Source organism: Pectinophora gossypiella, chromosome 26, assembly GCF_024362695.1.
Source record: "Pectinophora gossypiella chromosome 26, ilPecGoss1.1, whole genome shotgun sequence".
Classification (NCBI taxonomy): Eukaryota; Metazoa; Arthropoda; class Insecta; order Lepidoptera; family Gelechiidae; genus Pectinophora; species Pectinophora gossypiella.
In genome coordinates this window covers 542,616-558,702 of record NC_065429.1, presented here as the reverse complement: position 1 = coordinate 558,702, position 16,087 = coordinate 542,616, and the positions used below count along the sequence as shown (strand labels likewise).

Genomic DNA, 16,087 nt, shown 5'->3' with positions numbered 1-16,087 from the left:
TAAATATAGTCTAACCACTGCATACCCAATTGGGGTAGCCAGAAGCACATCCATCGCAAGATGAATTAAGTACCCACGCTTCAAAAGCTTTCTGTTCGACGAACGTAACGTAAAAACGTAACGTTAAAGAAAAAAAAAACACTATTTAATATGGAAGTTAAACGTCGCAAACGGAATTTTTTTTTTCGTTTTTTTTTTATAAATGAAAGGAGACCCTGCCATTAGCGAGCCCGCAGGAACTTAGCCGTAAGCGAATACGAAAAAAAGAAAGTAACAACAGGCTATGTATTTTCAACTTGTACTATACTAAGGTATGTAACTGAATATGTCAAATATGTGTGCCACCCCTATCTCACTACTCATTACGTCATCACACTTAATTTTTTTTTTGTTAGGGAGGTGATTTGATGATATCTGGCGCTTAAAATTAGTTTTTCTTTTTTCAGTTAAATTCAGATTTCCATTTTTTTAAATTTGTACTTTAAGTTAGCGTAACGATAATTCTGTAGAATTGTTTTTTATTTATTTTTTTAATTTTAGCGCATGCGTTCCTGTCTAATCTCTGTCGAAAGTACATGAACGATCGTTCGTGTGTGAGAATTTTGTTTTCGTATGCGTTTAAAGAGGCTTTGTTTCTTATTTATTTATTTATTTTATTTTATTTATTATTATTACAAGTTCTTATAGCTAATTATGAGTGTGCTGTACGCATATACCTCGCCTCCCCCAAAAGTGTCAGAAAAGAAATAGCGTATAAGTAGCCTAAAGGCTACTTCCGTCTATAATTTCATTAAAACTTTTTTTTTTCATTATATCCTTAATCTAAATACATAAATCTAACCTGCCAGTCACTTAGTAACATATTAAAAAAATAATGAGGATAAAAACTAGAAGCTCTATTGTAGGTGGCAGCACTGTAGTGTTCCTAAATGTTGACAGTTCTCCATACTTATCATCATCAATTTAAGAGCCGCGCTCTTGTCGGTGTAGCATTTTCCATTCCAGTCTATCAAAGGCCAATTCCTTAACTTCCCTATAAGACACGACGTTAACCTTCTCTTTAATCTGTTCCATGTAAGCTCTTCTTGGTCTTCCCCTTCCTCTCTTTCCTTCTAGCTTTACTTCTATGATGGTTTTAATAAATTCGTCCAGCACGTTCGTTCGTTCGTTCGTTCTCCATACTGTCCAGCTGAAATTCGTGATGAATTGCTATAAAATGTGAAGCAACGTGGAGTGTATCCCGTCTGAAGGATGAGTTACGAAAAAGAAAAGCCATCAGTTGGAAAAAGGCTGTTTTGATTGAAAATAAGCTTTTTTCTTAGCGATCTTTAGGGAATAAACTGTGCAAAGGGTTATAGTGTAAAATATAACCAAAACAATGTGTTTGCTTACTCAAATAGTGTGGGGAATTGTCAAAATTTAAACACTAAACAGTAGCGCCACCTGTTGGGAGAAATATGCAGTTTTTATCCTCATTCAATCTTTTTGCTGTCATATAGTACATTTTATATTCTTTTTTTCTTTTTTTTTTCTAGGGTACATGTACCATTGCACTTTATACTTTATTTATATTTGTTTTAAATTGATTACCGTAGAAACAAAATTAGTCAAACTAATCACAAACTTATGAATTTAAATAAAGTTTAAAAAAAGGGTTCGAATCCCGTCTAAAAATTTAAAAAAAAAAATCTGCGTACAACAAACTATTAAATGAAATTTATAAAAAAATGGTCAAAATTTGTGAAGAATTTTGTATCATTCTATCAAAAATAATTACTTAAAGTGTCTCGAGAAGTTCAGTGAAATAATACAATACAGGAATGTGGGTTCGATTCCCGTCAAATCTAAGATATCTCAAATATTTCAACATGTTTCATTCACTGGAATAACAATTTATTACCACCTATTGTTTCTTAAATAATTCTCATGCCACCAAGCCACCATTTCTGTCTGAATATTATATTCAAACAAACTATTATTATTCAACTTACAAAATACTAATTCACACTCAAAATCATTTATTTAACGTCAATAAACTATCCAGGCTACGTTCCCCCAAAAATATATAGATGCCGCTTTTCTATAGTGTGTGTTGTGGGTGGATTACCAACCCCATCAACCCTGGTATCAGGGTTACTATTGAGCCGCCAAAGGCCCCTGACTTGGCTCATGTAACGACTACTTACATCAGTAAGGGACCAACGGCTTAACGCGCCTTCCGAATCACGGATCATCATACTTTCGGACAATCAGGTGATCAGCCAGTAATGACCTAACCAAACTAGGGATCACGAAGTAATTTTTGTGATATGTCCTCACCGGGATTCGAACCCGGGACCTCCGGATCGTGAGCCCAACGCTCAATAATACTACGTACAGAAAGGAAACTCTCCGCTCCCCATCAGCGCCTGAGCTAGGTTCACAACGTTACCCTTTCAAGTCGTAACAAACTGAACCTTGGACGGGAATTATCACTCTGGTCTCTCCCTTCCAGCCCCCAAGGACCTGGCCCAGACGTCATACTTCATGGCGTCAAACAGCCTTCACCTCACCACCATGTGTCTTCAGTATCGGCCCACGGTCGTCGCCTGCTTCTGCATACACCTCGCCTCCAAGTGGAGCAACTGGGCGGTAAGTGGTTGTGCACCAAATCAAAATTCAAAAACTTTATAAACAGCCTACATACGTCCCACTACTGGGCACTGGCATCCCCTCAATCAACCGGAGGGGGTATGGAGCATACTCCACCACGCTGCTCCAATGCGGGTTGGTGGAGGTGTTTCTACGGCTAATAGCCGGGACCAACGGCTTAACGTGCCCTCCGAAGCGCGGAATCATCTTACTTTTTCGGATAATCAGGTGATTCAAGCCTGAAAAGTCCTTACCAAACAAAGGACACTCTCACAAAGTGATTCCGACAATGTCCCCATCGGGAATCGAACCCGAACCTCCAGATCGTGAGCCTAACGCTCTAACCACTAGACCCTGGCGGCCAAAAATATGTATTTACATTAAATACCGGTGGTGTAATGGTTCGTCACGGCTTGTCAAGCGTTGCGGGTTCTACTCCCGTCAGAATCATTATTTTTTTTTAATTTAATTTTCTCTTAAATACAGTACAATCAGATGTTGTCACGATTAAAATAGGTATCACAATGGTGCTAATTCCTGTAAACACCATCTAATTTTATTTTAAGTTATATGTGTCATTTTGTTATCCGTAGAAAATGAAAGGGACGGGTGATTATTTTATGCTTGTCGATTGACAAGCATAAAATTTATGGAATAGACGTCAATTTTAAGCACAAATCTAAAACAACCGTCTAAAAATTTTGCATTGGCCAATAATCCGACAGAATTATGTTGACAGCACGCGTCAAACGATTTGCATACCAGCGAGATGCCTTTTTGATTCGCCCGGGTTATTCATTTATTTACTCATTCTTCCTAAAATCAAGAGCTGTCAATTATCCGTCCCTTTCCTTTTCGGCGAATAAGAAAATGACAGGTATAACTTAAAGTGAAATTAGGAAGTGTTTTTTATGGACGATATGTAAGTATCTTCTTTTTTATGGACGATAGGCAAGCAGTTGACCATAATCACACTTCAACCAAAAACCTCGTTTTACACAGACACTAAAAGAAAGAAAGAAAGAAACATTTATTACTTCCGGACACCACAGACACAGACAGACAGGTACATTACATTTAACACAGGACAGAAACCACACGGAAATCAATAAGTACACAGACAAAAAAATATATAAAATAAAAAAATACCAAAACAAAAACTAACACTACACATTGACGTTATCGTACACGCGCATCGTGTGACGTCTGACGCCATACCCCGGGGGGGGGGGGGGGGGGTGCCCAGTTGGGCGCGAACCTCGGCTCAGGGTATCGTCTGAGAGGAAAAATATTTGAAAGAATTTATCGACCCTAGTGGGTCTATAGCGATAAGCGCTGGGAAATCGTCGACCACGCCGGCGGGGTCCGTACCACAGGACCACAGTGAGTCTAAGTAACTCATTCCCTTCAGATCCCGCAATCGAGCGAGGGCCGGCACTGGTTCTCGTATGTGGACCGCAGCGTCACCACAGAGCTGCTGGAGAAGCTGACGGCTGAGTTCCTGCACATCTTCGACAAGTGCCCCTCGCGGCTCAAGAGGAAGATGATGACCATGTCCAACAGTGAGTTCCTTCTTTAAAAAAAATAAATATTTATTTCATATTAACCCGCAGTGGAGCAGCGTGGTGGAGTATGCTCTGAACTGAAAATAATTTCAAATAAATTCACTTTTGTCATGAATTTTCTGACAGGAAATTCCACTTGATATCAACTCAGAATAATGGGCTGAATCATCACCCTCAGTATTCTGAGGGGCATGATTCAGATCATAATTCTGAGTTAATATAAAGTGGACATTTTCCATTGCCAATATAGAATTGAAATAGTAATTATAGAATTGAAAATAATAAAAAAAACCTCAAACGATATCATGCATTTTTCAACGGAAAATTCCACTTGATATTAACTCAGAATAATGAGCTGAATCATTCTTCTCAGTATTCGTTACGATGTCACTAACACCTTGTATTTCGTATGTTTTATACTGAAATAAATGATATTTAATGTGTTCCTTTAGTTAAATAACTTGTAATGTATACTCTCATTGGTTTTTTAAAAGATGTGTTGCTGTTGCAGTTTCTTGTCATTTCTTCTCCTCAGCCATAACACCTTGCGAAATGACGTAAATTCAAAAATGTTACATTGACCTTCAACATGTTTATCCATGATAATTACGTTGAATAAATGAGTCTGATTCTGGTTCTTGTCTCCAGGCGGAGGGTCTCCCAGCGCGCCGCTGGCCTCGTCGTCGTCGACGCCGGCGCCGACCTTCGACAAGAAGCACGCGCCCACAGACGACTTCGACAAGTCATTTGATAAAGGTAAGTCCTACAAATATAGTCATATTTATATAACATAACCGGACCCGGAAACGGTACGAACACCGATAGCGGGTGCACCAACTGTCTGAGAATAGATATCAGGCAGCTAAATTACTCAATTGTATAACAATATTTTATGTTTATTTTTATTTTTTTTAAAGAACGTCTAGGGCCCTGTCCCGAGGTTTTTCTTGCAGCTTCTTTCCCCCGGCTATACAGGTTGTGAGAAGCTGCAGTAGTTTTAGGCGGATGAGACGTTCGTTATGAAAAATTGACGATTCAAAGTGTAACTATGTTGACTACTGAATAAAGATATTTTTGAATTTGAATTTGAAAAATGAGTTATTGATTCTTCAGTGAAGGCTTCATTACCACAGTTGGCTATGTTGTCGGTTGATTGGTTACTGTTTAATGACCTCACGCTGAATAGAGCGTAGTACCTCACTAGCTGGAAGGTGGCCACGGCGGGCGAGTTTCGCCCCTCCCAAGGCTGGCTGGCTGCTCTCATATCCGGGATGGTACCGCCGGCGAGTCACCCTGTTCTTCTAACGTGTGGGTTGTGAGGCGGAGTACCAACCTCATCAACCGTGGCGTCAGGGTAACTATTGAGCTGCCAAAGGCGCCTGACATGGCTCATGGGACGACTACTAACTTACATCAGTAAGTAGTAAACGTGGCCATCGGCTTAACGTGCCATCAGAAGCACGAATCATCTTACTTTCGAACAATCAGGTGATCAGCCAGTAATGACTAGGGACCACAAATTAATTTTTGTGATATGTCCCCACCCCGCAATCGAACCCGGGACCTCCGGATCGTGAGCCCAACGCTCAACCACTGGAGGTCGTTCGAGACCCTGTTGAGGAGCGACTCCAGCCTGGCTGGTTCGTGTCTGGTTAGACTAGTTGGCCGGCGAGCTTGACCCGAAGTTTCCGGGTCAGCTTGAGCCGGCGGGGTCAGTCCAGTGAGTCCGCCGGCAAGGCCAAAACCGTCAATGACGGTTGCCCTCAAACCGGCGGCCTGGGTGGGTCAGTCCGTTGCTGGGTGGGTCTCCTCGTCGAGCTCATCCAACGGAACACTGTTGGAAGTTGTATATATACGTCGCGCTGTGAAAACTTCGTTAGCGCGTTTCAGGCATCGACAAGTGCCATCTATGATAAATGTGCGTCTAACGTAACTAGTCGGCCTTCCCGCAATATGATAAAATTAATGTAAATTATCTTTCCGCAGAATACGAACGCGAAAGACGTCGTCAACCAGTACCTGGCGGCTACGTGCCGGCAACCGCGCCGCCGCAACCGCAACCACAGCCTCAGAAAATAGACTACAACCTATACAGAGAGAAGAGAGAAAGAGAGGAACGGGAGAGGCGGGAGGAGAGAGAAAGACAGCGCCAGATGCAGCGGCCGGGCGCGCCGCAGGCCCGGCCAAGTGGGTCGCAGCCGCCACCGCACCATCCTCGCCCAAACGAGAGGCCGCAACACCAGCATAAACCTCACGGGTCCTGGCCTGGGCACCATAAACCCCCCCACCACAAACCCCCTCACGAAGCCCACCATAAACATCACCACCGCCCCCCTCAGATGCCCCCTCCGGCAACTACGGCGACTCCGAAGCCTAATCCGATCCCCCCCAGTCAGCCCCATCCCGAAGTCCCCCACAGGACGCGTCCCCCTTCACTGTTCTCCCCCGAGAACGCCACCACCCCCGCCGCGGCCGCTGCGGCGCCGCGCCGGCCGCAGCCCCCCCAACTGCCGCGGCCTAAGCCTGAAGTCAGGCCCCCGCAACCGGCTCCTCAACCCCCCCAAGAAAGGCTCCCCAGTCCGAAAAAGCGACCGGACCCTTCCTCTGCCATCAGAGAGATGCAACCGCCTGCTATTCTATCTCCTTTCTCATCCCCTCCCGTCAAAGAGGCGCCCAAGCCTAGACAACGGCAACACTCATCCTCTGAGCCGGAGTTGGTGCCGGTGGTCAAGAAACTTGACGAGACCCCCGGCTATGAGAACGTAATAAGGGACTCCCAAAGGGGGAATAGCATAAAGACCAGACCTCCAGAGGTCAAAGTAGAAAGGAAGCCCGAAGTGGCTCCTCCTAGAGCCCTAAACGGCATAGAAACAGACCCCACACTAGTATCAAATTTATTAAAAGAGAGTTTGGCTAAGCCAGCGCCTATAACGGTCGCTACTGAGCGCAAAAGCCCAATAGAAATCAAGAAGGAACCAGTGACAGAACCGGCCGCCCCTCCTCCGGTGATACAGGAACCCCCCCAACAGGAGGAACCGACAGAACACAAACATAAAAAGGAAAAGAAGAAAAAGGAGAAACACAAACACAAAGACAGGGATAAGTCGAAGGAAGAGAGGAAGAAACACAAGAAAGACAAAGAGAGAGAGAAGAAGAAGGAGCCGAGTCCTGCACAGGAGCAGAACGATGGTGGACTGAGGATAACCATACCTAGAGAGAAGATAGCGACAAGTCCCGGGTTGAAGATTAAAATACCTAAGGAGAGGTTGGCCGCGCCGCCGCCCCCGCCACAGACGTCCGGCTTGAAGATCAAGATATCGAAAGACCTTCTAGATACATCGAGAAAGAGGACCTCGGTGCCAGAGCAGGGGCCCCCGCAGAAGATGGCGCGGCAGAACGGCTCGCACCCCAAGGTAGGTTGGAACGTACCCCCTCCTTACAGGCCCCCGTTACCGTATTTCATGGTGCAGCCGCCGCCGCCCTTGTACTTGGGGTTGGACGGGTATTTGTACGGAGCGATGTTCCCTCCGCCCCCCCACATGGCGCCGCCGCCCCCGCAGCCGCCGCTGCCCGCCATGCCGCCCCCGCCCGTGCCGCCCCCGCCGCCCGAGTGAAGCATCCTAACAGGGTAGACGATAAGAGATAAATTTAACCTGTACGGTCACGAGCATTAATATGTATAAGAGATGCGCCGAGTAACACTTTTGCCGAGTTTTACTCGGCTCATTTTTTTTTTAACCGAGTACTCGGCCGAGTAACTCAGTTCAGTCAAATTCGCATTTCGCGCGCGTAAACATGTACAAACAGGTTTGCGCCGGTCAAGACGTCGAGGTTCGCGCCCAACTGGGCACCCTCAGGCCTGTTGTCTTAAACGCTGTACCGGGTGAGAGCCTTCAGCGCTCCCCATTTGTCCGGCCAAGTAGTTAATGCCATCTGCGGCAAATCTACAATAAGTCACGTCAAAAAAAAAGTCAAGACGTCGGCTCGCGTTGATACACCCCTCACCCCGCCCACGCCTTTCAACTACTAGTCACTTGATTGTTTGCAAACAAACATGTCACGTTGCGCATAATAGTAAATAAATAATTGAAAAAGTTTTTTATTTACCAATGGCTGTATACTCGTTACTCGTTATCAAATAACCGAGTTATTCGGCCGAGTACGAGTATCAAAAAACCCGCCGAGTACGCAGAGTACCGAGTATCAAACGAGTACTCGGCCCATCTCTAATATGTATAGTATACACTTTGGTACAATGTCACATTAACTTTTTTGACAAATTGAACTGTAAGTCTCACTAAATGTCAAATATGTTTGTGCGACAGAGTCCTAAAGTGGGTACATTATATTGCTCATGACTGTATATGAAAGTAACCTCCGTTTTTGAAATCTGTTGTAATTGGAAACAAGTCTATAAACATGGGTAACACAAGACTTAGAAAATCCAATTGTGTCCTTTCTAACTTGATGGATAATTGTTATGGGTGATGATAGCCTTGGCACCATGAGGTCCATCAAGTCCATCTTAGGACTTTGTGTCAACAGTGGCTGCAAGTTGTCGTGTGATTACTTGGCTCTGTTCACCCCATTATGGAAAGTGGGCGTGAGGTTAGTTATAAAAAAATTCGCTAGCCAGACTAATAATTATGATTTCAATGTCTTTTGACGTCAAAACTTGTTTCCATGTGATTTTCATGTCTTGATTTTTAGTCAATAGTGGTTTGACTGTTATCGCCTACCCTGTTACCGCATAGGCGTTAAGGTTTTCAGGAGTATGGGAGAATATAGGGCTTATATATTTTTCATATTCATCGTGTGATGAATGCATCTCTGTCTACCCCAATTAGAAATATAGTCGTGAAGTAACTTTATGTTATTCTCCTATCGTGTTGGATGAGGTCGTTGACCGATCGGGTGTTTTTATTTTAATTTATTATTTAAAATATTCCTTTTCTTTTGTTTTCATAAAACACTTCATGTACTTACTGTCACTTCACTTCTGTAATCAATCACCTTTTGGACTGAGCAGACAACTTAAACATTCAATATTCAACCGGTATAAATAATATAACATAACATCACGACTGTTTCCCCGAAGGGGTAGGCAGGGGTGTTTAGTATACAGGGTGTTAGTGACATCGTAACGAAAACTTTGAGGGATGATTCAGACCATGGTTCAAGTGGAATTCTCCATCGCAAAAGTATAGAATTGAAAATAATTAAAAAAAAAAACTAAAATTTTCAAGTATTTTCCGTCAGGAAATTCCACTTGATATAAACTCAGAATCATGGTATGAATCATCCCCCTCAGTATTCGTTACGGTCACTAACACCCTGTATACACGCACTAAAATGACATAAGTCCTATAATTTCCCGTATAGCAATAAAATGAATATTGAAAGAAATATAACGTACATAACACACGCTGGGCATAGGCCACTTCTCAAGCGAATGTTTAAAAGAAATATTGTTTACAAAAATATGTATATGCATTCAGTAACTGCCAATCACGGAATAGAAGAAGGTTGGAAGGGTCAAGTGAGCGCGAAACGCGCGCCATACAAGTATGAGTAAATAGTTCACACTTCAACTTTGCACTCCACTCGTCTGCCAACTTTACGACGCACGGAGCTCCGCGATAGTATATTAAAAGGTCGTCTTGTGCTTTATATTTATAACCTGCAAAGCAATAAGTCAAATATCGACTGTCATGCAAGGAAAAAAGCTAAAAACCTTAGCATGATCAGCAATTTATCCAAAAAAATACTTTTGTATGCAGTATCTTACGAAAAATTGCAGTCTATCACATAAAATATACATTGCCGGTAAAGTGGCTATGGAATTTGAGAAGCAGTAGAGCTATCGTAGTTATCTGTTTGCAGGAGTAGTAGTAAAAGGGAGTGGGTTGAACCGGCGACAGCGGTTCTCATACAAAATGCGCGTAGGGCAAAATTATGTTACCCAACTGGGCACCCTCAGGCCTGTTTTAAATTTTGTACCGGGTAAGAGCCCTCAGCGCTCCCCATTTGTCCGGCCAAGTAATTAATGCCATCCGCGGCAAATCTACAATAAGTCACGCAAAGTAACATTGTACATTTTTAAACTGATTGAGATATCTGAGCACATCAAAAATTAATTTTATATAAAGCAATTATACAAAGTAATAGAGTTGGCAAATCAGGGTCGGTATATATATAATTTTGTATACAATTGTATTTCTAACTGACATGATAACTCCAACCTTCTTCGACACCGTCCTTCATCTTCTATCGTGTGGATTGTGAGGTGAATTACCAGCCCCATCAACCCTGGCGTCAGGGTTACTATTGAGCCGCCAAATGCCCCAACATGGCTCATGTAACGACTACTAACCTACATCAGCGGGCTTAGCACCGTAAGCGCGCGACTCTCGCCTCGACATACGGCACCCGTCACTCTCTCACAGTACTGCACAGAAAGAGACAGACGATCTCTGTCGCGGCGAGAAAGAGTCGCGTGCTTACGGTGCTAAGCCCGCAGTAAGTAATAACCGGTACCAACGGCTTAACATGCCTTCCGAAGTAATGTAATAACCAAATCCTGGTGGGGACATAGCACAAAAATCACCCTGTGATCCCCGGTTTGGTTAGGACATTACAGGCTGATCACCTGATTGTCCGAAGTAAGATGATCCGTGCTTCGGAAGTCACGTTAAGCCGTTGGTCCCGGTTTCTACTGATGTAAGTATGTAGTCGTTACATGAGCCATATCAGGGGCCTTTGGCGGCTCGATAGTAACCCTGACACCAGGGTTGATGAGGTTGGTATTCCACCTCACAACCCACACTATAAGAAGGTGGACGCGACGACTAAGAGTTCTATCAAAATCGGTCAAGTCTATATTATGACAAATATATTATAAGTACTAAGTGGTACAGTTTTTTTGTATTTTTTATTACATGTTTACAGAAGTCTATTTAATGTTTCTCTAATGTACAAATTTTATCTTATACATTGTATATAGTGAGGGTTTTTAGGACACGTTCCACAAAAAAATACAAATGGCGCTGTTTAGATTTCACGTGATAATTACTATTTCTCAATGCTCGGAGTACATAAATATACAAAAAAATAATTGTTGCTTGATATTTGAGGAGCTCGGTGGCGCAGCGGTAAACGCGCTCGGTCTGCGATTGTTGAAGTTAAGCAACTTTCACAAAGGCCGGTCATAGGATGGGTGACCACAAAAAAAAAGTTTTCATCTCGAGCTCCTCCGTGCTTCGGAAGGCACGTTCAGCTGTTGGTCCCGGCTGCATTAGCAGTCGTTAATAACCACCAATCCGCACTGGGCCCGCGTGGTGATTTAAGGCCCGATCTCCCTATCCATCCATAGGGAAGGCCCGTGCCCCAGCAGTGGGGACGTTTATGGGTTGATGATGATGATATTTAGACAAGATATGTTTAGAATTATGTTGCTACCTATATTGCTACTGTTAATTTTGATCAGAATATTAATGGATGAAAGATGTAATTGTGCCTGGTATAATAATGGTCAACATTTATACCCAAAAACACAGATAAAAAATGCGTCTGTTATCCATGATTTTTTTTTTACAGCGTCATTTTTTTTTTTGAGGAATGTAGTCTAGAAAGCCCATTGTGTATACATTTTTATACATCTTCGTATATATATACATATATGTATAAAGGTGTTTGTCTGGCAGTAACAATAATTTAATTTTGGATTGGCAAGTATAAAAATAGTACTATCTCTGTCTTGCACATAAGTGTCATTTTTGACAGCTCTAACTGTCTTTTATATACATGTCATTGTTTAAAAAAAATTCAATGAATGTCACTGTGGTCCTGTGGTTGAGCGGCTTGCTTTTCAAACGGGGAGCGCCGCCGGTTCGAACCCCTGTACAAGACTTGCATCAAAGAGTTTTTATTTATCTTAAGTGCAGTTTTCACTAACACAGTGGGCTCGACTATTATGACTGATTGGGATATTAACTATGTTCTTCTATCGTGTGGGTTGTGGGGTGGATTACTAACCTCATCAACCCTGGTCTCAGGGTTACTATTGAGCTGCCAAAAGCCCCTGACATGGCCCATGTAACGACTACTTACTTAAATCAGTAAGTAGTAACCGGGACCAACGGCTTAATGTGCCTTCACGCACGGATCATCTTACTTTTATGGACAATCAGGTGATCAGCCTGTAATGTCTTAATCAAACTAGGGTTCACAAAGTGATTTTTGTGATATGTCCCCACCGGGATTCGAACCCGGGGCCTCCGGATCGTGAGGCCAACGCTCAACCACTGGACCACGGAGGCCCTTATTTCTTATTTATCATTATCATTATTTCTTTTTGTTCTTAAAGTTTAAATCAAACTAAAATTAAATTTTGTCCGCCAGGCAGGCTCCAGTATTTATATTAATAGAAAGTTATATAGAAAAAAACTTAAAAAAGAGCTTATTTCAGTTTTTTTTAAGGATAGTTGTTTGTTTTTAAGGACAGTGTTGTATTTATCAATTTATTAATGTTAACATTAATATACTATTTACAGAAATAATTGGACTGACGAATTTACATTACTTCAACAAAATCAATAAAATTGGCTCCTATTTTAGCAGACGCCTTCTTATTTCAAGTTATACCTGTCAATTTCTTATCCGCCGAAAATGGAAGGGACGGGTAATCGGTAGAAAATTTGCTGAAAACGTAAATTTTAAGCAGATACCTTTAAACAACCCACTCATAAAATAGAAAACATTATAACCCGACAGAATTAAGTTGATAGCACGCGTCAAGCGGGTTGAACACGGGTGGGTTAGTCGTTCATTTTTAAATTAATAGTTCTGTTAATTCGTCCTTTTCTTTTGTGGCTGATAAGAAAATGACAAGTATAACGTAAAATTAGGTGACGTCTGCAGGAATCAGAGCCAATATTTTCGTATACAATTTTATACAAACAACGAAATTTTGAAACATGTTTTCAATATCATATTGTTAAATTGTTATAGGTTTTATATTCATATATGCCTATACATTTTGTGTCTGTACTTATGTGCTAAAGCTTTTTGCTAAATATGCTTATATATGATGATGTTGTGCTTTTACTAATATATTAATTAATTATAAGTACGTATACTTATCATATATATTAATGGATATTTATAAATCTGTAAAAAAATATGTATTTTTGAAAAAAATATCGTTTTGAGAACACATGTTAAATACTAATAATACTAATAATATAGTATACTATTAAATACTAATAATATTATATATTCATATATTGCTTCAGATGTTTAGATATATAGAAATAATATTTTATATACATATTTAACATAAAAACATCGCTTTTTTCAAGAAACAAAAACGGTATCGTTAATAATGTTTTGACCAGCGAACGTTGTAATTTGTGATACATTTTTATTTAGCGTATATTAGGTATTTGTAAATAGAAGGAAAATATTTTATATTTACTTTTATACAGTTTTATAATATATACATATGACATATAATTTACGCACCATATAATTCCATCATAATATCATTATCTGCCAAAAAAGACTATAGGTACGACTAAGAAACAAGCTTAATATATAATATTAATAAATAATATATATATATTTTATATATAATGTGATTGCTTTTTGTATACATAATATCACAATTATATATACAAAAATGTAAGAGATATAAAAAATAAAAATTTTGAACAGAGTAAGACACGTAAGGTTATTAATAAATTCAGGGAATTCTTAGTCTTAAATATAAATTAATATTTATATCAAAATTTAACAAAATCACAGTAATATACAATGTGTCGCTACTGTTAGCGTTCTTAAATTTTGACAGTTCCCCAAACTATTTGAGCAAACATATTGTTTAGGTTATATTTATACACTATAACCCTTGGCGCAGCTAAACTGCAAAATCATAGAGTTACATTTATTCCGAAAGAAGACAACTTAGAAAAACTTATTTTCAATCAAAACTGTTTTTTCTAACTGATGGCTGCTTCTCTGTTTCGTAACTCATCCTTCAGACGTGATACACTCCACGTTGCTTCACATTTTATAGCAATTTATCACGAATTTTAGCTGGACAGTATGGAGAACTGTCAACATTTAGGAATATTCAACGGTGCTGCCACCTACATTTGATCTTCTAGTTTTTATTGTCATTGTTTTATTTAAATAATAATCATAAAATGATTACATTCCAAGAAAAATAATAAGTACCTACAAATATATATTATCTTTAAAGGTAATTAATTCTTTATAAAAGTTAAAAATGTTTTGAAACCACTTATTTTTTATGTATTTAAAAAAATAAAAAGTAAATTTAAAAATAATTCATAAAAAAACAAAAAATAATTCATACATATTTGTTTGTTTTTAATAATTAGTTACACTTCCACATCACTTTTTGTTTATTACTTTTTATATTTATTACTTATAATAAAAAATAAGTTACCACTTAATAATAAAATAAATAAACTTCTGTGTTGCCAGAGAAGCACAAAATATACAATTGAACACATTACCATATCAGCTTTAAATATATTATTTATTTTTAGTTGTCTACAAATATAAAAATAATTATAAGTGTAAATAATTCGCTTGCTCAAAAATGTATAAAAAAAGTATAAAAAAATGTATACAGGGTACCTTGTTAAGTAGTTACTGGATTTCGATTTACAAATAATAATTTGACGCTGTACAAATGTTTTCAAACTCGTATATTTAATAATAATATTTTTTGTAAAAAAAGGTATAAAGAATCCCAATTATAATTATTTTTTAAAGGACATGGTTACGACTGAATATTTAACAACTAATTGGGTAATTTTGAAAATTAATAATAATAACAAAAGCAACACTAACAAAAAAAAATATTTTTTTTTTTTGTGAAAACTAAACAGAAAAGTTCTCTTTGATATACGTTTTTGAAAATTTTTGTATACATTTATGTGTACTTATGCTTAATAACGTCGCCTTAATGTGAAAACCCTATGCGTTTTGTTTTAATCACATTTTCTTCAATAAAACCTTTAATTTTATTCAATTATTTTCACACCGGGTGAAACTTGAGACGACAGTTAGGGACTTTCCAGGCTACGTTCTCCAAAAACAATATAGATGGCGCTGTTCAGATTCAACGTGATAATTACTGTAATATATTCATTTAAACGGCATTTGCATTTTATTTGAAAAAAAACAGAAAACAAACGTGCGAGTTCGTCTATTTTCTATGCCTCGTGGCCAATTTGTTATATATTCATTTACGGCATTTGCATTTTATTTGAAAAAAAAAAAAATAAAAAATTAATGACATCTCGTATGACAGAAAAAAGATAAGCAAACACCACAGGTATACCACAATTACCTATTTCTGCATTGCTCGGGTACATAATTATTCAAAAAATCATGTCATTACAGAGGCATATTTAAAAATTATTTAGCTTGATATTTGGGATCAGATGTGGTATAGAATTATGTAGCTACCTATATTGCTTCTTTTTATTTTTATTACAATAATGGGTGGAAGATGTGTTGTACCAGGGGTCATCATTTATACCCAAAAACAAAGATAAAAGATATATATGTCTGTTATGCGAGAAATTAGAAGGATAAACGAAGGCAACTCTGTACAGCGCCATTTTTTTTTTGAGAACGTAACCTTGAAAGTCCCCCATTTTTGCCTAGATTGAAACTAGCGTGTCTAATGCGAGGTTTTGTTAACAAAAATCGCATACGAATGTGATTTTTCAAAAAGGCGTATGTGACGTTTTTACAAGTCGATGATAAGTACTTAAAATGTCATATTGTGAAACATTTAACTAACGAAATAATTCGAGTTATGGTGCCATTTCTGTTACCATTATCCTTTTAGT

At 39.3% G+C, this 16,087-nt stretch overlaps 1 protein-coding gene across 2 annotated transcripts in view; it reads left to right on the top strand.

Moving 5' to 3' along the window:
• The window catches only part of LOC126378355 (cyclin-T), a 41,568-nt gene that overhangs the window by 13,218 nt on the left and 12,263 nt on the right, over window positions 1–16,087 (top strand). Inside the window, exons 5-8 of one of the 2 annotated variants that reach the window (XM_050026629.1) lie at window positions 2,495–2,631; window positions 4,043–4,193; window positions 4,845–4,952; window positions 6,183–7,609. In XM_050026629.1, the coding sequence (XP_049882586.1) occupies window positions 2,495–2,631; window positions 4,043–4,193; window positions 4,845–4,952; window positions 6,183–7,609 (1,823 nt within the window). Of the gene's footprint in view, window positions 1–2,494; window positions 2,632–4,042; window positions 4,194–4,844; window positions 4,953–6,182; window positions 14,200–16,087 lie in introns of those variants that run through there. The other variant, XM_050026628.1, reaches the window with a different exon arrangement.